The 24,392-nt window shown below is 48.4% G+C and overlaps 1 protein-coding gene across 2 annotated transcripts in view; it reads left to right on the forward strand.

The window, feature by feature from the left end:
* Positions 1-24,392, forward strand: part of LOC105472559 (ribosomal RNA processing 1B) — a 39,030-nt gene that overhangs the window by 9,677 nt on the left and 4,961 nt on the right. Inside the window, exons 2-14 of one of the 2 annotated variants that reach the window (XM_011725929.3) lie at positions 1,106-1,188; positions 3,861-3,918; positions 5,401-5,486; positions 6,482-6,543; positions 6,883-7,012; positions 8,087-8,151; positions 8,644-8,825; positions 16,266-16,360; positions 17,277-17,374; positions 18,499-18,518; positions 19,795-19,926; positions 20,525-21,249; positions 23,630-23,782. In XM_011725929.3, coding sequence (XP_011724231.1) covers positions 1,106-1,188; positions 3,861-3,918; positions 5,401-5,486; positions 6,482-6,543; positions 6,883-7,012; positions 8,087-8,151; positions 8,644-8,825; positions 16,266-16,360; positions 17,277-17,374; positions 18,499-18,518; positions 19,795-19,926; positions 20,525-21,249; positions 23,630-23,782 — 1,889 coding nt within the window. The remainder of the gene's footprint in view (positions 1-1,105; positions 1,189-3,860; positions 3,919-5,400; positions 5,487-6,481; positions 6,544-6,882; positions 7,013-8,086; positions 8,152-8,643; positions 8,826-16,265; positions 16,361-17,276; positions 17,375-18,498; positions 18,519-19,794; positions 19,927-20,524; positions 21,250-23,629; positions 23,783-24,392) is intronic. The other variant, XM_011725930.2, reaches the window with a different exon arrangement.

Here is a 24,392-nt window from a genome sequence, read left to right on the forward strand (position 1 = left end):
TGATCCGCCCGCCTCGGCCTCCCAAAGTGCTGGGATTACAGGCGTGAGCCACTGTGCCCGACCCTTTTTGTCACTTTTTAAGCATCTTTTGGAGTATTAAGATCACATTGATTCTAAATATTTGTTTGCATTCATCTAATTTATAGCACTTTGTTGCTCCAAAAGATTTCTCCTAGGATCTCCTAGTAAAATCCTCATAAAGACCATTTGTAACACACATCAAGACTTGAGGTTTCTGTTTGTGTTCTAATTTCATGGTCCATAGGCTCGGAAACTCCAAGAGTGTACACCTACCTTATCATTTTGTGATTCTTTACGTCAGTCAGCAACTACTTTATGACACCTGGGATCTACTCAGGAGATCTAAGGCTGAACGAGACTGGTCATTTAGTCATAGATCATGAAAGCAGAGGTAGATCCCTAAGTAACTAGAGTCAGAACAAAGCCAACCCTGGTGATGCTGCAGTAAATGATCACGATTACAGGGAGGGTGATTGGGAGGCAGCCCAATATTTTGACCTTATACTAGGATCCTTAAAAAGTCATTTTTGCAAAAATGTTCCAAAGTAGTGTCAGTGTCCCCAGGCCCTTTCCTAGGCCTTTGACTTTCAGATGTACTGTTCGGAGCTCCTGTGTCCTCAGCCTGGCTGGTTTTCTGTTCCTCGGAAGTGGGGCTGCCCATTGCTGGGGCTTCATATGAGCAAATCCCCCGCATCTCTTGTAAGATTTGCAGTTTTACTTCACAAGACCAGCGAAAATGTCAGTGTGCAGGATGGCTGCACGTGGTGGGCAGGGAGGGCCTTGAGGGGGAGCTGATTTCCTAAGTGGCCACTTTGTTCATGAATTTTGTGTTGTGATGACATTTGCTTCCTCACACTGAGGCCAGGCCACCACTGCCACCCTACCCTGTAGCTGATAAAGCTGCAGGTACAATAGTAATTTATTTGTGTTTCTTTTATAATAATAAGGAAATGTTTGCTTCCATTTTTTAAAAAGACGTGCAAATGAAAGAGAATTAAAATGTATGTGGTACTTCACCACTTTCTAAACTTTAAGAAAGGAGATGCATAGACTCTTAAGATGTTTGTGCTGTTTTGCCTTCCAGGAGGTTTCAGTCAGGAAGAACTTCTAAAAATCTGGAAGGGGCTCTTCTACTGCATGTGGGTGCAGGATGAACCCCTTCTACAGGTAACGTGCATTCCCTTTGTCATGCTCCCTGGTTCTTGCTGTGGCTGGATAAGAGACTTGAGCACTCACACTGTGCCAGTCCCCCGATACACTGACGCACACTGACGGTCATGCTTCAAGGAGTCATTTTCTTACCTCTTGTCCAAACAGAAAGGGATGCAGTGTCAACACAGTTAGGTGAATTGTCTTTTCAAATAAAATGAAAGATGTGCATTCATTGTCAATTTACTATTTCTCTGTAAAATTTCATAGGTTCCACGCTAGGTTTTACGTTACTTAAAGTTTCTGTCTTCTGGTAAGTTTATTTTTTGTGGTCAAGGATGGCATGACAGGGGCACTAACTAGTGAAGACCCTGTGAAACCCAGGACAAGGCAGCCGCTTCTCTGGGCTTCGGGTTCCACGGAGAGCAGGCGGTAGGCGCTCCGCAAAAGCCTCCCTGTTAAAGCCGAGTGTGCCTGCGCAGTCATCCAAACATGCAGCAGGCTCGGTCTCTCTCTGCAGGGCCTGCTGAGCCCACCACCAAAGCCAACACTAAAGAAGTGACTTTCACTTTTTAAAAGCTTTGTTCTGACCCATGAACGTAGATCAGATCTGCCTCTGTAGAGGTAGAGGAAGCTTGTCCACCCGTGGGCCACATGCGGCCCAGGATGGCTTTGAATGCAGCCCCACACAAATTCGTAAACTTTCTTAGGACCTTGTGAGATTTTTTTTTTAAGCTCATCACTATCATTAGTGTTAGTGTGTTCTGTGTGTGGCCCAAGACAGTTCTTCCAGTGTGGCTCAGAGGAGGCAAAAGACTGGACACCCCTGAGGTAGAAGAACCAGCCTTGAGGAGAAGTGCTTGCAGGTCTCTGATGCAGATGACAAGTCCTCAGGGCGAGATTTTACTTTTCTGGGTTTTAATGTGCAGCCTTGCCATTTCTCCCATGCTACGTAATAACTTGTTTTAATTTATTTTTATTTTACTGAACATATTTTGAGTAGGAGCAGGGCAAAATATTTCTATATTACATTCAAAAGTAACAACCAACAGCTTTAGTGGAGGAAGAAAACCAACGGACAGGAACCTCATTCTCCCACAAAGGAAAACAGACCGGGTGCCGTGTGAGTGAGACTGATGAGGAGTGTGCTTTTCTCACGAAACCTCAGGAACAGGGGGCATCTCCCCAGAGTGAGCCTGCTGCACCTCAGCAGGGCATGCGTTTCCAGGGATCCCTTCACCCAGGACAGAGCCCAGAAGGCTGGGTTTACCTTCACATTCCACCTTGTCTCTGACCAGGCCGGGGGAGGCCTTTCCCGTGGTGTGCAGTGAGCATCCCAGCATCTAACCTCTGTGGGGTCTGCCCTGCTGTCTTTGTGTTTCACAGGATTTCTGGGATTATGGTGAAGTGGTTTTTTTGTTTGTTTTTGGGGTTTTTTTGGTTTTTTTTTTTTTTTTTTGGTTTTTTTTTTGAGACGGAGTCTCGCCCTGTTGCCCAGGCAGGAGTGCAGTGGTGCGATCTGGGCTCACTGCAAGCTCCGCCTCCTGGGTTCATGCCATTCTCCTGCCTCAGCCTCCCAGTGGCTGGGATTACAGGCGCTCGCCACCATGCCCGGCTAATGTTTTGTATTTTTAGTAGAGACGGGGTTTCACTGTGTTAGTCAGGATGGTCTCGATCTCCTGACCTCGTGATCCGCCCGCCTCGGCCTCCCAAAGTGCTGGGATTACAGGCGTGAGCCACCACGCCTGGCCTGTTTTTGTTTTTGTTTTTGTGTTTTTGACAGTCTCACTCTGTTGCCCAGGCTGATGTGCAGTGGTGCAATCATGGCTCACTACAGCCCCAGCCTCCCTATTGCTCAGCTGATCCTCCTGCCTCAGCCACCCGAGTAGCTGGGACTACAGGTGCACACCTCCATGCCTGGCTAATTTTTGTATTTTTTTGTAGAGACTGGATCTCATTGTGTTGCCTAGGCTGGCGTTGAACTCCTGGACTCGAGCGATCCGCCTGCCTTGGCCTGCCAAAGTGCTCGGGCTCCCATTACAGGCATGAGCTGCCATGCCCAGCTTAGATGTGGGTTTTTTAGTTGTTGTTGTTTTGAGACAGAGTCTCGCTCTGTGGCCCAGGCTGGAGTACAATGGCGCGATCTTGGCTCACTGTCTACCTCCGAGTTCAAGCAATTCTGTCCCAGCCTCCCGAGTAGCTGGAACTAGAGGCACACGCCAGCACGCCTGGCTAATTTTTGAAGTTTTAGTAGAGCTGTGGGGGTGCCATCTTGGTCAGGCTGGTCTTGAACTCCTGACCTCAGGTGATCCACCTGCCTCGGCCTCCCAAAGTACTGGGATCACAGGCGTGAGCCACCGCACATGGCCAGATATAGTTATAAAGCCAAGAACTGATAACTAAATTATTTCATTTCTAGTTCATTTGAACCGATAACTAGAGATGCTTTTTTAAACATGTAGCTTAACACAGTTCTTGCAGACATACCAAGTTAGCATGACAGTCCATCAGCATTAGAAATCACACATTTGGTAAAATTCAGATATTCAGATACATACTTCTTAGTGGAAGTGACAAGAGGCGCAGACCTTCCCGCCAGCAGAAGTGGGAGGAGGAAGCAGGCCGCGGCACGAGCATCTCATGTTGGCCCAGGATAACCCCCATTTTTCTCCCCAACCCCGCCTCTGCAGGAAGAGCTCGCCAACACCATCGCACAGCTAGTCCATGCTGTTAACAACTCAGCAGCTCGTGAGTCCTGTTATTTCTTCTCCTTCCTTCCAAGTTTTCCGACTGCTAGTTTAATGGGAACCTTGTGCCGGTATTATGTAGATGTCAGTGGACAAGCCGTTCCTGTTTTTCAGAGCTGTGATAAACTTAGTCATTGACTTGGTGAGAGGGCGAAGTGTCTTGGGGAGAATCGATTTGACATCTCAGAGATTTCAGAAAATGCTTCTAGAAATAACAATCCTCCAGAATCTTCAAATTCTGAGTTACTTTAACTTGCAGCCTGGAGAGCCAGATGCAGGGTCCATGGTGACCTCTGGATGCCAGGTTCATCTTCCTCAAGAACAGAGCCGTCACTGGTAATAAATAAATACACAGAAGACACCGCTCCTGGTGTCTCAACCAAAGAGAAAAGAGTTAGGGCGCTTCTGTGTCAGGCATTGATTGCTTACAAAGGAAGAAAAAGGCAGCAGACTTTGTTTGTTCTGCTTAACGCTCTTCGGAAAACCATCCTAATGATTTCAACAGCCCCTAGTGGTGCTCTGAATATTGACTGACTCACATTGAACAAAATTCTACATATGATGTATAATGGATTTGCACAGATAAAAAAAGAATTAGGCAAAAAGAAATAAAACCAAAAACTCAACAAAAATTGTTTTTGAATAAAAAAGTGCCAGTTTTGTGGGTCAGAAGAGAAAAATTGAGTGCTTTGTGCTGTAGCTCACCCAGACGACACCTCTCATCAGACAAAAATATGAGTTTCTATATGGATTACATAAGTGTCAGAATTAATGGTTTTGGACTGATTGTTAGGTACCAATGCAGTCAGAAGAGTCACTAGAAGTAGAACAAGGAATCTTTTTATTTTGAAAGGAACGTGGCTTTGCAGTGGATAAAGGAAAAATGCTCCAGAGAACATTCAAATCTAACATTACAAGGTTACCAGCCCTTCCTATTATTCTGTTTTTATTTAAATGCAAAAGATCAAGGCCAGGCACGGTGGCTCATGCCTGTAATCCCAGCACTTTGGGAGGCCGAGGTGGATGGATCACCTGAGGTTAGGAGTTTGAGACCAGCCTGGCCAACATGGTTAAACCCCGTCTTTACTAAAAATACGAAGATTAGCCAGGTGTGGTGGTGCTCACCTGTAATCCCAGCTACTCGGGAGGCTGAGGCAGGAGAATCACTTGAACCCAGGAGGCAGAGGTTGCAATGAGCTGAGATCTCGCCATTGCACTCCAGCCTGGGCCACAGAGTGGGACCCTGTCTCAAAAATTAAAAAATGAAAAAGTAAAAGATCTACACAGTCCAAGTGATGTTTAAAAATAAATGTAAAAGAAATGATTGAGTATTTTTAATTATCAAACATTTTCTAGCTGCCCAAGAATTACTGAGAAAAGTGAATAATAAATAATGCTAGTTTGTTCCTCTTCATTATTTTCTTGCTATATGTTAATATGTTGATGTGGAAGTCAAGTATTTAGAGCCTTTTGTTCACTGCAGAACACCTGTTCATTCAGACCTTTTGGCAAACCATGAATCGAGAATGGAAAGGAATAGACAGGCTGCGCCTGGACAAATACTATATGGTAAGATCTGCCACAGTTACTTCAAAAACTCCGGGGAAGGGCCGGGCACAGTGGCTCAAGCCTGTAATCCCAGCACTTTGGGAAGCCGAGACGGGCGGATCACAAGGTCAGGAGATCGAGACCATCTTGGCTAACATGGTGAAACCCCGTCTCTACTAAAAAATACAAAAAACTAGCCGGGCGAGGTGGCGGGCGCCTGTAGTCCCAGCTACTCGGGAGGCTGAGGCAGGAGAATGGCATGAACCCGGGGGGCGGAGCTTGCAGTGAGCTGAGATCCGGCCACTGCACTCCAGCCTGGGTGACAGAGCGAGACTCTGTCTCAAAAAAAAAAAAAAAAAAAACTCTGGGGAAGAAAAGAATGTCCTTTATCTTAAAAGCAATGGAAAGGTTTATGTGTGAAGCAAAACACGCCACAGGCTTAGTGTGAAGGAAGAATTTGAATGTGTCCTGGAAAGCTTCTCTGTTTTAGCTTTTGCAGCTCTTAAGGATGAGTTTGGGGAGCGTTAGTGAATATGTTGGGTATTTTTTGAGATAGTCTCTCTCGCTCTGTTCCCCAGGCTGGAGTGCAGTGGCGCGATCTCAGCTCACTGCGACCTCCACCTCCTGGGTTCCGGTGATTCTCATGCCTCGGCCTCCTGAGTAGCTGGGACTACAGACGCCCACCACCACGGCCGGCTAATTTTTCTATTTTTAGTAGAGATGAGGGTTTGCCATGTTGGCCAGGGTGGTCTTGAACTCCTGGCCTCAAATGATCTGCCCACCTCAGCCTCCCAAAATGCTGGGGTTACAGGCGTGAGCCACTGCTCCTGGCTCTGAATATGTTTTTTGATCTAGAAGTTAAATATGAGTGTTGTGAATGTTTTTTTACTTTTGGGAACCAGGCCATACCAATTTCATTGGTCCCTTCATTCTGCTGAGCTGATAAATATTTCTTACCTTTCCTTTTTTTTTTTTTTTTTTTTTTTTTTTTTAATACAAAAATTGCCTAACTTTAGCTGATTCGTCTGGTCCTGAGGCAGTCCTTTGAAGTCTTGAAGCGAAATGGCTGGGAAGAAAGGTCAGTAAACTATTCGAGTTAGCATCTGGTAGCCTTAAAACTTAAAAGGTAGTAGAGTGTCTGTCAAGTTTTCTGAACTTGTAGAAAACCATGAGAAGCTCGATGCGTTGTTACCTACAGAGAATTGAAATCCAGTAGAAGGCATAAAATAGTTAAGTATATATGACAATTAACATTTTATACTGATTTAAGTGATTGCTTTTTTCCTTGTAAAATGATTTTAGTCTTGCATTGATTGCTATGCTATGTAGGTACCAGACCGAGTATTTTTGTTTCTCTTTGGGAAGTGAGAAGTGTTGGCGTACTGTCATTAACAGAAGCATGTATTTGGTTCTTTAGCCGAATCAAGGTTTTCTTGGATGTCCTGATGAAGGAGATCCTGTGTCCTGAGAGTCAGTCTCCTAATGGAGTGAGATTCCACTTCATTGATATTTACCTGGATGAACTCTCCAAAGTTGGGGGGAAGGAGGTAAGCAGCTGCCGACAGGCTGCCCATGGGGTGAGAGGGCCACCAGTGTTTGCAGTAGTTGCCAGTGAATTGCTGTGGGGTGGCACTTCGCATGACCAGCGACTGTAGCAGTGTGAATTGCTTCAGTCCTGTCCGGGAATGTGTCCTAAGCAGCTGGTGGGGCGGGATTTGTGCACTGAGGATGTACATGACAGTCTTACCTGTAAAATAGAATTGAAAGCAAGCTACAGACTCCAATGAAGAACTCACTAACACGGGAGTGCTCAGGATCTAGGGAGCTTATAAAGCCGTAGGAAAAGCTATGCAAATGGTAGACATTTTTAAGGTATATACTCATAAAGAAACAAAAGGCTGGAAAGGAAACATACATTTTTTAGTATGCAAATGATTCTCTGGATGTGGGAATATGCACAGATTTTGCTTTTCTTTCACAGATGTTTTGCAGGGAACAGGTATCTTTTTTTGAGTTAAAAGAAAATATGTTATATTCAAAACAATAATTCTCTTGTCTCACACGTGGAGGCACTGTCCCTGTGACCCCTCTTGTAGAGGAAGTGTACGTATGTCCTATATCAGGTTTGTCCAGCCCGCCGCCTGAGAGCTGCATGGGGCCCAGGGCAGCTTTGAATGTGGCCCAACACAAATTCATAAACTTTCTTAAAATATTATGAGATTTTTTTTCTTTTTTTTTTTCCATTTTATTTTTAGCTCATCAGCTATTGTTAGTGTTTGTGTATTTTATGTGTGGCCCAGGACAATTCTTCCAGCGTGGCTCAGGGAAGTCACAGGATTGGGCACCCTTGTTCTATGTGTTGGGCGGATAGGATCGTGCATGTTGGGCTGGGTGCCTTTCTCCAGCCACTGCACTGAGATACCAAGTAGCTGGAGGGCGGCCTCGATCTTCAGCCTGGCTCCCGGCTTCTGTGACATTCCCTAGGGGCTCCTTGGGGCTGTGTGAGACAGGCATTGCTTGGTCTAACTCCACCTTTGTCAAAGATGTGAATGGTCCCTTTTTCAAGGACATGTCAAGAAGGGCAAGGCTGTTCTCAATTTTTCCCTTTTTCTAAACTACAGCTTTTAGCAGATCAGAATCTCAAGTTTATCGATCCATTCTGCAAGATCGCTGCGAAGACTAAGGAGTAAGTGATCCCCGTGTTGGTTCCCACTGCTCCGTGGCACTTGGTCCCCACTGCTCCGTGGCACTTAGTCCCCACTGCTCCATGGCACTTAGTCCCCACTGCTCCGTGGCACTTGGTCCCCACTGCTCCGGGCACTTGCTCATGGGGAGTTGCTTGCCATCATGCATCCTGGCACCGGGTACCCAGGACAGTGCTTCACAGCAGAGAGCAGCTGGAGAAGGCGGCCGAAGCTTTGAGCAGTGATTTGGCTCTTCTAGCTTCAGTATTTGACTCACTCATTCCAGGAATGCCCTCCCACGCCCAAAGATCTGACTGCTGGGCGTCCCATGCCTGTCGGGTGGCACTTAGGCAGTTCCTCGAAGATGCTTGCTGGCCCGTAGGGGCCACTCCAGACCACAGCCGTGTGTGCAGGGCTTCCCTCTGCGCTCCTGAAGCCAGAAGGCCAGGCCGTTCGTTCTAATCTCATGCTCTCCGCTGTGCTTCTACCCTCAGCCACACCCTGGTGCAGACCATAGCTCGGGGCGTCTTCGAAGCTATCGTAGATCAGTCTCCTTTTGTGCCTGAGGAGACGATGGAGGAACAGAAGACAAAAGTGGGCGATGGTGACCTCTCTGCTGAGGAGATACCTGAAAATGAGGTGTCCATGAGAAGAGCTGTCAGTAAAAAGAAGACAGGTAGGAGGATGTTCTTGGTCAGTCTAGCTTTCTTTCTGGTAAAATCCTCCTCAGACAAACAGTTCTTAATATATTTGTTGGCATCTTACTGAATGCAACCTAGAGTTGATGACTCTGCCTCAGCCCTTCCCAAGAGAAGCAGCAGAGGTGGGTTCATTGTGCCTGGAGGGTGCCTAGCAGGGCTATAGGGAGACCTGAGACCTGTCCCATGTGGCATACGCACATTTCTGTACCTCCCAGGATCTCAGGACTCTCCTCAAGGATTTTACCATTGTCACTGCTAGTGCTTTCTGTACCTCCCAGGATCTCAGGACTGTCCTCAAGGATTTTACATTGTCGCTGCTAGTGCTTTCTGGTGCTTTTTGTTTGCTTTGTTGTTTTGTTTGACGTATTTCAACACTTTAGCGTGGCCTCATTCCTACCGGTTACTCGAGGGACGTATGCTTGTTTCTGTGGCTGTCCTTTCTCAACTCACGACTTCCTTCAAGGTTCTTTTTCTTGGGATGTTTACATGCCCACTGTGGACTGGCATCGTTCTTACTACTGTTTTGTGTCTGCAGACTTAAGGTAGAATATGCTTTTGAAGTTGCAGACCTGTCCAAACTCTCAGTGCTTTACCTGAATGCACAAAATGAGGGGAATGGTTAGGTCACAGTTTACCTGCTTTTGAAGTGTTATATAACCATTTGAAAACAAAGTTCCTAAAAACTAAGGACCGAAGGAATATTAATATACATATATATGTATTTTTTAAAGCGCAGCACCAACTTTATGGAGAAGGAGCCTGATTTGTTGTTTGGGTTTTCTTTAATTATTATGGCTATATAATAGTTGTGCATCAGATTTGTTTTTAAACGTTTATTTTTGTGCTTTTATTTTTTTTTTTTCATAAAAGGTTATTTTATTTATTTTGATAATTTAGGGGGAACAGGTGGTTTGGGTTACATGGATAAGTTCTTTAGTGGTGATTTCTGAGATTTTGGTACACCCGTCACCCGAGCAGTGTACACTGTACCCAATGTGTAGTCTTTTATCCCTCACCCGCCTCCCACCCCTTCCCCTGAGTCCCCAAAGCCCATTGTATCATTCTTCAGCCTTTGCATCCTCATAGCTTAGCTCCCACTTTTAAGTAAGAACATAAAATGTTCTGGTTTTCCATTCCTGAGTTACTTCACTTAGAATAATGGTCTCCAACTCTGTCCAGGTTGCTGTGGATACCATTATTTCATTCCTTTTTATGGCTGAGTAGTATTCCACGGTATATATACCACATTTTCTTTATCCGCTCACTGATCAATGGACATTCAGGCTGGTTCCATGTTTTCACAGCTATAAACATGCGTGTGCAAGTGTCTTTTTCATATAGTGACTTCTTTTCCTCTGGGTAGATACCCGGCAGTGGGATTGCTGGATCAATGATAGATTTACCTTTAGTTCTTTAAGGAATCTTCATACTGTTTTCCATAGTGGCTGTACTAGTTTGCATTCCCACCAGCAGTGTAAAAGTCTTCCCTTTTCACCACATCTGTGCCAACATCTTTTTTTTTTTTTTTTTTTTTTGAGACTGAGTTTTGCTTCTTGCTGCCCAGGCTGGAGTGCAGTGGTGCCATCTCAGCTCACTGCAACCTCCACCTCCCAGGTTCAAGCGATTCTCCTGCCTCAGCCTCCTAAGTAACTGGGATTACAGACACCTGCCACCAGGCCCAGCTAATTTTTTGCATTTTAGTAGAGATGGGTTTCATCATGTTGGCCAGGCTGGTCTCAAACTCCTGACCTCAGGTGATACACCCACCTCTGCCTCCCAAAGTGCAGGGATTACAGGCATGAGCCACCATGCCTAGCCACCAACATCTATTATTTTTTGATTTTTTTAATTATGGCCATTCTTGCTGGAGTGAGGTGGTATCTCATTATGGTTTTCATTTGCATTTCCATATGTCTGTTGACCATTTGTATATCTTCTTTTGAGAATTGTCTGTTTATGTCCTTAGCCCACTTTTTGATGGGATTTTTTTTTCTTACTGATTTGTTTGAGTTCCTTGTAGATTCTGGATATTAGTCCTTTGTTGGCTGCATAATTGGCAAATATTTCCTCCCATTCTGTTTTATTCTGCTGATTATTTCTTTTGCTGTGCAGAAGATTTCTAATTTAATTAGGTCCCATCTATTTTTGTTTTCATTGCATTTGCTTTTGGATTTTTCTTTTTGGAGACAGAGTCTCACTCTGTTGCCCAGGCTGGAGTGCAGTGGCGCGATCTCGGCTCACTGCAAGCTCCGCCTCCCGGGTTCACGCCATTCTCCTGCCTCAGCCTCCCAAGTAGCTGGGACTACAGGCGCCCGCCACCACGCCCAGCTAATTTTTTGTATTTTTAGTAGAGACGGGGTTTCACTGTGTTAACCAGGATGGTCTCAAACTCCTGACCTCGTGATCCGCCCGCCTCAGCCTCTCAAAGTGCTGGGATTACAGGCATGAGCCACCGCGCCCGGCCGAGCTGATTTTTCTGTAAGGTGAGAGATGAGGATCCAGTTTCATTCTTCTACATATGGCTTCACAATTATCCCAGCACCATTTTTGAATAGGGTGTCCTTTCCTTACACTTTGTGTTTGTTTGCTTGGTTGAAGATCGATTGAGTGTAAGTATTTGGGTTTATTTCTGGGTTCTCCTGTTCCATTGGTCTATGTGCCTGTTTTTGTTTGTTTTTGTTTTTTTTTTGAGGCGGAGTCTCGCTCTGCCGCCCAGGTTGGGGTGCAGTGGCCGGATCTCAGCTCACTGCAAGCTCCGCCTCCCGGGTTCACGCCATTCTCCGGCCTCAGCCTCCCAAGTAGCTGGGACTACAGGCGCCCGCCACCTCGCCCGGCTAGTTTTTTGTATTTTTAGTAGAGACGGGGTTTCACCGTGTTAGCCAGGATGGTCTCGATCTCCTGACCTCGTGATCCGCCCGTCTCGGCCTCCCAAAGTGCTGGGATTACAGGCTTGAGCCACCGCGCCCGGCCTATGTGCCTGTTTTTATACCAGTACCAATACCATGCCATTATGGTGACTATAGCTTTATAGTATAGTTTGAAATTGGGTATTCTGATGTCTCTGGGTTTTTTTGGGTTTTTTGTTTTTTTGCAGGGTGGGGACAGAGTCTTGCTGTGTCAGCCAGGCTGGAGTGCAATGGTGCGATCTCAGCTCACTGCAGCCTCTGCCTCCCATGTTCAAGCGATTCTCATGCCCCAACCTCCCTAGTAGCTGGAATTATAGGTGGGCGCAACCACACCTGGCTAATATGTCTTTGTATTTTTAGTAGAGATAGGGTTTCACCATGCTGACCAGGCTGATCTCGAACTCCTGACCTCAAGTGATCTACCAGCCTCAGCCTCCCAAAGTGCTGGGATTACAGGCATGAGCCACTACTCCCAGCCTCCAGATTTATTATTTTTGCTTAGTCTTGCTTTGGCTATGCAGGCTCTTTTTTGGTTCCACATGAATTTTAGGATTGTTTTTTCTAGTTCTGTGAAGAATGATGATGATTTTTTTTTTTTTTTTTTTTTTTTTTTTTTTTTGAGACGGAGTCTCGCTCTGTCGCCCAGGCTGGAGTGCAGTGGCGCGATCTCGGCTCACTGCAAGCTCCGCCTCCCGGGTTCACGCCATTCTCCTGCCTCAGCCTCCCGAGTAGCTGAGACTACAGGCGCCCACAACCGCACCCGGCTAATTTTTTTTTGTATTTTTAGTAGAGACGGGGTTTCACCGTGGTCTCGATCTCCTGACCTTGTGATCCGCCCGCCTCGGCCTCCCAAAGCGCTGGGATTACAGGCGTGAGCCACCGCGCCCGGCCGATGATGATATTTTTATGGGAATTGCATTGAATCTGTAGATTGCTTTTGCCAGTGTGGTCGTTTTCACAATATTGATTCTACCCATCCGTGAGCACGGGATGTGCTTCGGTGTTTCCATTAGTTTGTGTCATCAGTGACTTCTTTCATTGGTGTTTTGTAGTTTTCCTGTAGAGATCTTCTGCATCCTTGGTTAGGTATATTCCTAAGGTTTTTGAGGTTTTGTTGTTTGTTTTGTTTTTTGTTGTCGTTGTTTTGGTGGGGGGTTTTTTGCAGCTGTTGTAGAAGGGATTGAGTTTGGCCGGGCGCGGTGGCTCAAGCCTGTAATCCCAGCACTTTGGGAGGCCGAGACGGGCGGATCACGAGGTCAGGAGATCAAGACCATCCTGGGTAACACGGTGAAACCCCGTCTCTATTAAGAAATACAAAAAACTAGCCGGGCGAGGTCGCGGGCGCCTGTAGTCCCAGCTACTCGGGAGGCTGAGGCCGGAGAATGGTGTAAACCCGGGAGGCGGAGCTTGCAGTGAGCTGAGATCCGGCCACTGCACTCCAGCCTGGGTGACAGAGCGAGACTCCGTCTCAAAAAAAAAAAAAAAAAAAATCTGGAAGAATAAACCAAAATGTTTTATTTATTTATTTAGAGACAGGGTTGGCCAGGTGCAGTGGCTCAGGCCTGTAATCCCAGCACTCTGGGAAGCCCAGGCAGTTGGATAACTTGAGGTCAGGAGTTCAAGACCAGCCTGGCCAACATGGTGAAACCAAGTCTCTACCAAAAAGTACAAAAATTAGCCAGGTGGCCGGGCGCAGTGGCTCAAGCCTGTAATCCCAGCACTTTGGGAGGCCGAGACGGGCGGATCACGAGGTCAGGAGATCGAGACCATCCTGGCTAACACAGTGAAACCCCGTCTCTACTAAAAAATACAAAAAAAAAAAAAATAGCCGGGCGAGGTGGCGGGTGCCTGTAGTCCTAGCTACTCGGGAGGCTGAGGCAGGAGAATGGCGTAAACCCGGGAGGCGGAGCTTGCAGTGAGCTGAGATCCGGCCACTGCACTCCAGCCTGGGCGACAGAGCGAGACTCCGTCTCCAAAAAAAAAAAAAAAAAAAATTAGCCAGGTATGGTAGCGTGTGCCTGTAGTTCCAGCTACTTGGGAGGCTGAGGCGGGAGAATCACTTGAACCCAGGAAGCAGAGGCTGAAGTGAGCTGAGATCGTGCCACTGCACTCTAGCCTGGGCAACCAAGCAAAACCCTGTCTCAAAAAATAAATAAACAGATAGCTAGATAGATAGAATAAAGAATCTATTTTTTTTTTCTTTTTAATTTTTAGACCTTGTCAACAGGAAGTAATTTCAGGAATTAAATTTATTTTTTTTTTTTTTTTTTTTTTTTTTTTGAGACGGAGTTTCGTTCTTGTCGCCCAGGCTGGAGTGCAATGGTGCAATCTCGGCTCACTGCAACCTCCGCCTCCCGGGTTCAAGCGATTCTCCTGCCTCAGCCTCCCGAGTAGCTGGGATTACAGACATGCACCACCATACCATGCCCGGCAAAATTTGTATCTCCCTGTTGGTCAGGCTGGTCTCGAACTCCCGACCTCAGGTATTCCACCCGCCTGGGCTTCCCAAAGTGTTGGGATTACAAGCGTGAGCCACTGTGCCCAGCCAAGAATCTTTAAAAGAAAGAAAAAATACTCTGGCCAGGCATGGTGGCTCACACCCATAATCCCAGCACTTTAGGAGCCTGAGGTGGGAGGATCGCTTGAACCTAGGAGTTGGAGACCAGCTTGGGCAACATAACAAGACTCTGACTCTATAAAAATTTTACAATTAGCCAAGCATGGTGGCACATACCTGTGGTCTCAGCTACTCAGAAGGCTGAGCTGGGAGGATCAGTTGAACCTGGGAGGTTGAGGCTGCCGTGAATCATGATCATGTCACTGCACTGCATCCTGGGCAACAGAGCTACCAGCGCCCCTGTCTCAAAAAAGAAAGAATAAAAGAAATAGTCTAGTCTGGGTGTGGGGGCTCATGCCTATAATCCTAGTACTTTGGAAGGCCAAGATGGGAAGATCACTTGAGCCCAGGAATTTGAGACCAGCTTGGGCCACATAACGAGACCCCCATCTCTAAAACAAAATAATAAAAAAAGAAATAGTCTGATTTTAAGTTTGGTGTAGATAACAGAGTTGACTAAGGACCTGGAGCAAGTGTTACGTGGTCATGGGACCACATGGGAGTAGTCTCTGGGTCCCTCTGCTCCCCACATTTCTGTCAGCCTAACCTGGACACAGACTCTCTTCCGAGTGCAGTTCCAGACGTTCCCTCCCAGTTACGTTCATCAAATGCGTGCTGCACCTGCCCCATCCTCCCCAGGCCTCGCCCTGATGCCACACCACTAATAAGCTTAGAGGGTTCCAGAAACAGTACATGTTTAAGATAATTTTGAGTTCTCCTGGGTCTGTTTAATCTGCTTCTTCATAAGCTGTAACACTCTGAATGTTTTAAGTGCTAAAAGTTGCGTTAATATTGACTTGTGTTTCCTGAAGCATGCTCATGAAGTGACTGTACTGCTGTGACAGGTTCTCACCAAGGCCCTAAACTGACCTGAGACTAGGGCCAGACTCCTGCATCCATGCTCCTACCCCTGGTGGTCCAGGGCGATACAGTGTCCCATCCGCTTGCCTGCGTCCCTGGACAGGAGCTTCCCATTCACCACAGCCTTCGTCCTAACCGGACAGTGTGTGGGGGAGGGAATCATCGAAGGCAGCAGGGAATTGGGGTTTTATGGGTGCAAAACGCAAAACATGTGCTTTTTCCCAGACTTATTTCCATTCCCATAGCCTGAACAATCAAAATGTCCTGGGAAATTATAAATGTCTTTGCAGAGTTTTTCTCCTGAAAGAAATTTTCTTTCGTTTTTTTTTTTTTTTTTTTGAGACGGAGTCTCGCTATGTTGCCCAGGGTGGAGTGCAGTGGCCGGATCTCAGCTCACTGCAAGCTCCGCCTCCCGGGTTTTTACGCCATTCTCCTGCCTCAGCCTCCCGAGTAGCCGGGACTACAGGCGCCCACCACCTCGCCCGGCTAGTTTTTTGTATTTTTTAGTAGAGACGGGGTTTCACCGTGTTAGCCAGGATGGTCTCGAACTCCTGACCTCGTGATCCGCCCTTCTCGGCCTCCCAAAGTGCTGGGATTACAGGCTTGAGCCACCGCGCCCGGCCTTTCTTTCGTTTTTTATTTTTTTGAGACGGAGTCTCGCTGTCACCCAGGCTGGAGTGCAGTGGCGCGATCTCGGCTCACTGCAACCCCTGCCTCCTGGGTTCAAGCGATTCTCATGCCTCAGCCTCCTGAGTAGCTGGGATTACAGGCACCCGCAACCACGCCTGGCTAGTTTTTGTATTTTTAGTGGAGATGGGTTTTCGCCGTGTTGCCCAGGCTGATCTAGAATTCCTGGCCTCAAGTGATCCACCCACCTCAACTCCCAAGGTGCTGGAATTACAGGCGTGAGCCACCGTGCCCAACCTTCTTTTTTGTTAAGAGACACCTAATTAGACAGTGGCTTCTGTGGAAGTAGTCACTTCTGTGTATTTGATATGTCAAGAATTTGGTCTCTGGGTATATTTTGACAGCACTGGGCAAAAATCATTCCAGAAAAGATGGACTCAGTGATGAAAGAGGAAGAGATGACTGCGGAACCTTTGAGGACACAGGACCCCTTCTCCAGGTGGGTGGCAGTTGTTGCTTTTTATAGAATATGGATTTGCTGTGGAGTAGCCTGACTACAGAATTAGGGTCACAGCTAGTTAAGCTGTAAGGCCTGAAGTGTAAACTCCTTTTTAATCCCTTCAGTCACTAAATGTCACCTTCCTGAGAATAACCTTATTGGAGACAAGGAAATGTAAATACAATGGGGTTTTGAAAGAGATAGTAGCACTTATTTTGAATGGCTAAGCTTTGCTCTGTTCTCTACCACGGAGCCAGCTCTAGTGGCACTTGTCAAATAAAAAAAAGTTTGCCAAGTACAGATTGCAAATCTAGCTTCAGTTTAAAAAGAAGCACACCCTCCGGCCGGGTGCACTGGCTCACACCTGTAATCCCAGCACTTTGGGAGGCCAAGGTGGGCAGATCACCTTAGGTTAGGAGTTTGAGACCAGCCTGGCCAACACAGTGAAACCCCGTCTCTACTACAAATTCAAAAACAAATACAAAAACGCAGCCACGCGCACCTGTAATCCCAGCTACTCGGGAGGCTGAGGCAGGAGAATCACTTGAACCCGGGAGGCTGAGGTTGCAGTGAACCGAGATCATGCCACTGCACTCCAGGCTGGGTGACAGAGACTGCGCCTCAAAAAAAAAAAAAGCACACCCAGGTAAATTTTGTTGTGGGTACTCTATCACAATTTAAAAAAAAAAAAAAAAAAAAAAGAATTACTTACCCAGCTTCTCCCAAGAATAAACAGAACACGCATTTTTCAAAGGTAGTGCTTGTGCTCCTGGTGGCCAAGTCCCAGCATATGCTTGTTTAGCCTGTCTGTTGCCAAATGCTTCAGTAGGGGCTTCTCTTACTAGCAGATGTAAATGTCCGAGTCAGGCAGTGTTGTTTGGCTGCAGACTTATGTTTAGTTTCTCTTCCTGCCTAGTTTGACTATAAAGCTGTTGCTGATCGACTCCTGGAAATGACCAGCAGGAAGAACACGCCCCCCTTCAACAGGAAGCGCCTCTCCAAACTCATCAAGAAGTCAGTGACTGGAGGGAGGGTTCTGACATCATCATTCCTTTAGTTCCCATCTCCTGGTGTGGGACAAGCCATCTGCATGCTTATCTTTTTTCTTTCTTCTTTTTTTGTCCTTTAATGCATTTGTGCATAGCAATGTAATAGACACATGTAAACTGAAAAGCTTAATGGAAACAGCAGTCCCACCCCTCAGGTTCCATTCTTCCAGTGCAGCCATACTCATCTCTTAGCTGCCTTAGAGTGATGTGAAGTCTATTCATGTGTGAAATGAACCAACCAGAAACTGATGTGAAGCTGCTATTTAGGTGTCTTCTGCTGGTGTGCTACTGAGATAGATAGGGTTAATTCTTTACCTCTCCCCTCCCTCCCATGTGGCTATGCCAAAAGTGTTAGTTAATTCAGCTGTCAGTGTTGACATCACTCTGACCATAGTGACATGATGACCTGGAATTCACGGAGGGCCTCATGCGTGGCTTGCTGTCATCGGTGACAACTGTCTGATCACACTCTAGGAGCCGGGCACTGCTCTGAGCACTTTGCATACATTCAAGTATTCCATGTTAAGCCCCCAGAAAGTAACTCCTGTAGTTCTGCCCATTTCCCAGCTGGGTTCCCAGGGCACAGGATGGTCCTAGCTTGCCCGAGGTCCCTGCCATCCAGTGTCTCCTCCCCCGTGCACCTGCCCACACTGCGCTTCGATGCTTCTTGTTTGTTCTAATGCACAAAAATTGTGTAAAGCAAAACACAGCTTTGCCTTTCTCCACTGGAGAATTGAACATAAGCAGAGATCTAAGCTATTTCTGCCTTCCGAAACAAAAAATTGAATTTCTTAGTTTGATTTGGGTGTGCCAAGGTGCATCTTTGGCCTGCCATGTCCTTGCTGGTATTGACAGTAACCGAGGGCGGCACTGGCCTTGAGCTTTTTGGCCTTTGTATTGCACCACCTTTCCCTCACGGAATTTCCTGTCTAGCCTCCCCTCCTGGAGGAGAACGTGAACTAACAAATATTTAACTATGGCTTGTATTTTAAAAATTAAATACATATGTCTACAGAAGACAGAAGGGATTTCTTTATGAACATTTGTTACTTTTTTTTAATTTTTTTTATTTTTATTTTTTATTTTTAGATTCCAAGACCTCTCTGAAGGTGAGGTGCGCCGAGAATCATCATTCACGGTGTTTTTCATGAATATGGACCCCACTGGGGGCGTTGATGCCAAATGCTGAGAAACAAGATTGAAAGAACTTTACTGAAAACCTCTAATAAGAAATAATAGTCCTTAGCCCAGGCAAAATAGCGAGGCCTCATATCTACTAAAAATGAAAAAATTAGCCAGGCATGGTGGCGTGAGCCTGTAGTCCCAGCACTTGGGAGGCTAAGAGGGGAGGATCACTTGAGCCCAGGAGGTCCAGGATACAGTAAGTTATAATCACGCCACTGCACTCCAGCCTTGGTGACAGAGCAAGACCCCAACTTTTTTTTTTTTTTTTTGAGACAGAGTCTCACTCTGTCACCCAGGCTGGAGTGCAGTGGCCGGATCTCAGCTCACTACAAGCTCCGCCTCCCGGGTTTACGCCATTCTCCTGCCTCAGCCTCCCGCGTAGCTGGGACGACAGGCGCCTGCCACCACGCCCGGCTAGTTTTTTGCATTTTTTTTTAGTAGAGATGGCGTTTCACTGCGTTAGCCAGGATGGTCTCGATCTCCTGACCTCATGATCCGCCCATCTCGGCCTCCCAAAGTGCTGGGATTACAGGCTTGAGCCACCGCGCCCGGCCAAGACCCCAGCTTTTAAGAAAGAAAGAGTAGCCCTTACCTAGTCATACCACAGTACAGCCATGGGAAGTGACACAAGCCTAGGGCCCCCTGCACCTTGCCCACCTTCCTATCCTGGGCTCTCCCCTAACCGCCAAAGTGAGAGGGCAGACTGCTCTCATGTGTGGATACTGCGATGTTTTGGTTTGGTTTTTATTGTTTTAACTAGATGGATTTGCAGTGGCCTAGGAAGGTTTTAATTGGATACTCTGTGAAGGTAAAATGTAATTTCTCAGGATCCCTTTCATTTGCTGTTACGTTTGGACAAGTCACTGAAGTCACCCCATACCCCTCATGCACTAGGGACACTTGGAATTGGGAAGGGCACCAGTGAGCTGGTTGGAATGCAGAGACCACATTAGCCAGGCCCCCAGAGTCCAGCCATGGAGGGTGTCACCGAGGGCTTGTGATCCCTTGCCTTGCCTTGGTTGAGAAACCCACAAAGCTTTTTTAAGTCTGTAATTCCTGTGTCAGCGGCGCTCAGGTTTGGGTGGGAGAAACAGTGAGGAACGATCATGATGAGGCAGAAATTGGGAGGGGGCTCTTAGGCCCCTGGGGCAGACTCTCGAGCGCCTGGGGAAGCTGACAGTGTGTCACTCTGGCATCTAGGAAGCAGTATATCTCAACTGAGTTTTGCGGAGGACATTTCTGCTGATGAAGATGACCAAATCCTCCGTCAAGGAAAGCATAAGAAGAAAGGAAATAAACTTTTAGAGAAAACTAACTTGGAAAAGGAGAAAGGTAAGCTGTGAAGCTGAAGAGAAGGGCCCTTCTCTTGAGGGCTCATGACTGAGCCCTTGGGGAGCGGCGTGCACCACGGAGGCATCAGAGACTGGAGCTCGTGCCGTCACAAAGCATTAGCAGAGCCCAAAGCTTCGGTTTGTAATGGCTGAGAGGTAAAGGTGGTTTACCAAGTGTTCTGCTGTTTCGGTGGAACCGTGTCCCCACCTCACCCCGCTCACGTCCGCCTGCTCCCCAGGGCACCTCTGCAGGGAAGCAGGAGCTGCAAGGAGCACAAGGGGGGCAGCTGTTTGATGACCAGTCTAGATCTATGGTTTTTACCTTTGGGCCCTAAAATTAGTGGAAATCGGACTATTTCAGTTCTATGTGTGTTTATAAATGGACAAAAGGAGGGCTTCCAGTCACAGTTGGGAGTGGAGGAAGTAGGACCAGACGACAAAGGTAGTGGGCACACCGAGTACCTCAAGGGAGACAGAAACTCTCCTGGTGGTAGAATGTCAGGAAATTGTGTCCGCCAATCATACTGTCTCAGAATCACTAGCAGGACTCTGGCCCAGCCGGCACTGGGAGGCTTATTGATGGGTTTCTGTCTTTTTAGGAAGCAGAGTCTTTTGTGCAGAGGAAGAGGACAGTGAAAGCAGTCTTCAAAAAAGAAGAAGGAAGAAGAAGAAGAAGCACCACCTGCAGCCTGAAAGTCCAGGCCCAGGGGATGCAGCTCCGTCCCTGGAACAGAACAGGGGCAGGGAGTCTGAGGCCGCTGAGCCGAAAGCCCTGAAGGCACGTGTGGCCGAGCCAGGCGCAGAGGCCACGTCCAGCACCGGGGAGGAGAGTGGCTCCGAGCATCCTCCAGCCGTCCCCATGCACAATAAAAGGAAACGACCGCGGAAGAAGAGTCCAAGGGCCCACAGGGAAATGTCGGCATCAGCAGGGTTGCCCCCAGAGGACATGTCTCAGAGTGGCCCCAGTGGCAGTCATCCTCAGGGACCTAGAGGGTCCCCAACAGGTGGAGCCCAACTCCTAAAAAGGAAGCGGAAGCTTGGAGTTGTCCCTGTCAATGGCAGTGGCCTGTCCACGCCTGCCTGGCCTCCACTGCAGCAGGGAGGCCCTCCCACAGGCCCCGCGGAGAGGGCGAACAGCCACACCACCCTGCCCCAGTGCAGGAGGCTGCAGAAGAAGAAGGCAGGGCCTGGCAGCCTGGAGCTCTGTGGCCTGTCCAGCCAGAAAACAGCAAGCTTGAAAAAGAGGAGGAAAATGAGAGCGATGTCAGACCTGGTAGAGCACAACGGGGCGCTGGAGTCCGAAGCCAGGCAAGCCCAGGCTCTGGTAAGGTGGGAGCACCCGCAGGCCAGCTCGCCGCAGAGGCGCTCAAACGCGTCCGGGGGGCTCCACTGCCTCCTGAGAGGAAGGGTGGGGGCTGGCAGCCAGGTCTCTGGACTCAGCAGCAGTTAGAATAGGGCATGTTGGGCCGGGCGCGGTGGCTCAAGCCTGTAATCCCAGCACTTTGGGAGGCCGAGACGGGTGGATCACGAGGTCAAGAGATCGAGACCATCCTGGCTAACACGGTGAAACCCCGTCTCTACTAAAAAATACAAAAAACTAGCCGGGCGAGGTGGCGGGCGCCTGTAGTCCCAGCTACTCGGGAGGCTGAGGCAGGAGAATGGCGTGAACCCGGGAGGCGGAGCTTGCAGTGAGCCGAGATCGCGCCACTGCACTCCAGCCTGGGCGACAGAGCGAGACTCCGCCAAAAAAAAAAAAAAAAAAAAAAAAGAATAGGGCATGTTCACAACAGCCTTCACTGAGGAGGAAATCACAGGTGACCAGTACTTCGGTTCTCCTCATCGGTCGCCTTCACTCCCCCAGACCACATGTTTGGGTTCGGGAGGGCCCGCTCTGAGCTGGGAAGGTTATCCATGGGCCAGGCACTGCTGCCCCAGCGTGTTCAGGCCAGTCTAGGCCTCTGTTGAAGGCGGGTCTGGTTTTCTTCATCAGCCCATGGCCAGTCCAGGCCCCTTTGGCAAAAGAGGAAACCCAAAATTCTCTTGCCTCACTTACCTTCTTTTCTATATTCTTTTCTTTTGTTAGCTCCCCGCCCCACCACCCCACTTCCCTGCCAAAGAAACTTCACTAGCCGGACCACTTATCTTCTTAATGGAGAGACTTTCCTTCCCCTTGGATCTCTAGAGCCAGATAGAAATGAGGAACCAAGCTGTTGATCTGGTTTTGGGTCTGGCTCTGTCACCCAGGTTGGAGTGCAGTGGCGCAATCTCGGCTCACTGCAACCTCCACCTCCCAGGTTCAAGTGATTCTTCTGCCTCAGCCTCCCAAGTAGCTGGAATTACAGACAACATCACCATGCTCAGCTAATTTTTTGTTATTTTTGTAGAGACGGCGTTTTGCCTTGTTGCCCAGGCTGGGCTCAAGCAGTCCACCAGCCTCGGCCTTCCAAAGTGCTGGGATTACAGGTGTGAGCCCCTGCGCTTGGCCCTGATCCGCTTTTCACACCACCTGTGGGTGCACTGGGCTTCCAGGCCAGGGCCAGCAAACGTAGTTTCACTGGAACAAAGCCACATGCACTCGTATGGGCAGGTCCATGGCCACTTTCACACTGCAGCGGCAGGGGCAAGCGGTAGAGACAGGGACCTGTGGTCTGCAAAGCAGAAAGTAACTCTGCCCTTCACAGAGTTTGCACACCTTGGTCAGATCTTGCTTTGCAAACACCGCTTTGCGGAGGTTGTGACATCTCCTTTGTCGAAGTGGACACATGTGGACCTGGTTAAGTACTGGTTTGGGGCTAACAGTGTCTGCAAGTGGCTAGTGAGTTAGTTTATGGTCAGGAAAGCCTTACCCAGGGGAAGCAGTGCACTGAGCCAGACGGCAGGAGGCCCATTTCTAGCCTCGAGTCTCTCCTACCTCACAGTGCCTTCATCTCCCTGGACTGCAGCCTGTCCCTCATGCCCTCAGTGCTGCTTCCTCACCAAGAGGGCCAGAGATACTGCCTTTCTTGCCGTCTTCTCAGGCCCCTGGCAGCTTGTTGTAAAGAGGATGGGGTGTTGCTCAGTCAGTCCCAGGGTCGAGGGAAGCTTTCCCCTGCCACCTCTCCCGGCGGAGGGAAGGCACACAGGAGAAGCTCCTCAGGCTTCCCTGCCCTCCAGGCGGCACACTTGATCCTGCCAGAGCCACCCGTGTGTCATCAGTGGCACTGGGTTTCCTACACGTCTGAGAGCCCAGAACGAGACCGGGTCTCTCTCTGGGTGGCTGTGAGTCGCTGCACACCCAGTGAGTGTCCTGGGCCTGCCTGTGAGGGACCCACAGCCCCCATATGGGCATCACTGCCCTCCACACCAGGCTGCCAGGGCAGTGACGATTCAGCTACAAATGGGAGAGTGAATTATTCTCTAACAGATTGGCTTTGAAAGGCTGAAATCCTCAATTTGAAGATGAAGATAAAAGTGGGTCCTTACTCTGAGAAGGCGTTTTCATCGCCCCTCTTGGCATGGTGCCATGATAGGTGGTCGTGTTGTATGTGAAGCCTGAGCTCTGCCGAATGGAAGGGCTGTCTGCAAGCGCAGTGCAGAAAACTGCAGGCTCTGGGGTGGGCTGGATCCGCTGTGGGGCTCGGCCTTCCCCTGCTGTGTGCGTGGGCAACACAGCAGGCTCTGTTGTCTGACCCCTCCTCTCCGCTTCTCACCCCTCGCTCACATAGGGAAGCAGTGGGACTTTCAGTTCCCTGAAGAAGCAGAAGCTGAGGGCAGAAAGCGACTTTGTGAAGTTTGACACCCCCTTCTTACCAAAGCCCCTGTTCTTCAGAAGAGCCAAGAGCAGCCCTGCCACCCACCCCCCAGGCTCAGCCGTCCAGGTGTGCACCCTCCCCAGAGTGACAAAGCACGTTTCACCACAAGGGCACAGATGGGCTTGAGCTGACAGTGCTTCCCATGCCAGGCCTGGAGTCCCACTGTGGCCCTCTGAGCCTGCCCACAGCAGACAGGTTCCACAGCCAGGGTAGCATGAGGTCTGGGTGGTCTGGGACCCACCCTGAGGGATCGCAGTCAGAAAGGGGACTTTGAGGGACGGCTGATCCACACATTCTGCCTCCCAGGGCTTCCAGCTCAGGGTTTGCAGAAACCAGTTTTCTCGTGAAATGTCAGTGTTAATACGTAGGTGGTACAGGTCAGCAGCAGGAGGTCCACACTTCTAGAAATGTGGGTCAGAGCAGGAACTTGAGGAAGTGCTTCCTAACGCAGGCTGGATCCGCTTCCGGGAATGTGAGTAGGAAGAAGATCGTTGATTGTGGTGAACAGTTAGAATGTGCAGATAGCTTGGAGTCCTTTGCCCGAGAAGCTGGGAACTGTGTCCATTGTCCACTAAAGTGAGATTCCATTGTAGGCATCGTCTCATCGATGTCATAGAGTCTTCAAGCTAGAACTTCAGAACTCTCCAGCAAAAGACAGGGGTCTTGGCATTTTTCC

This window comes from Macaca nemestrina, chromosome 4 (assembly GCF_043159975.1).
Source record: "Macaca nemestrina isolate mMacNem1 chromosome 4, mMacNem.hap1, whole genome shotgun sequence".
Classification (NCBI taxonomy): domain Eukaryota; kingdom Metazoa; phylum Chordata; class Mammalia; order Primates; family Cercopithecidae; genus Macaca; species Macaca nemestrina.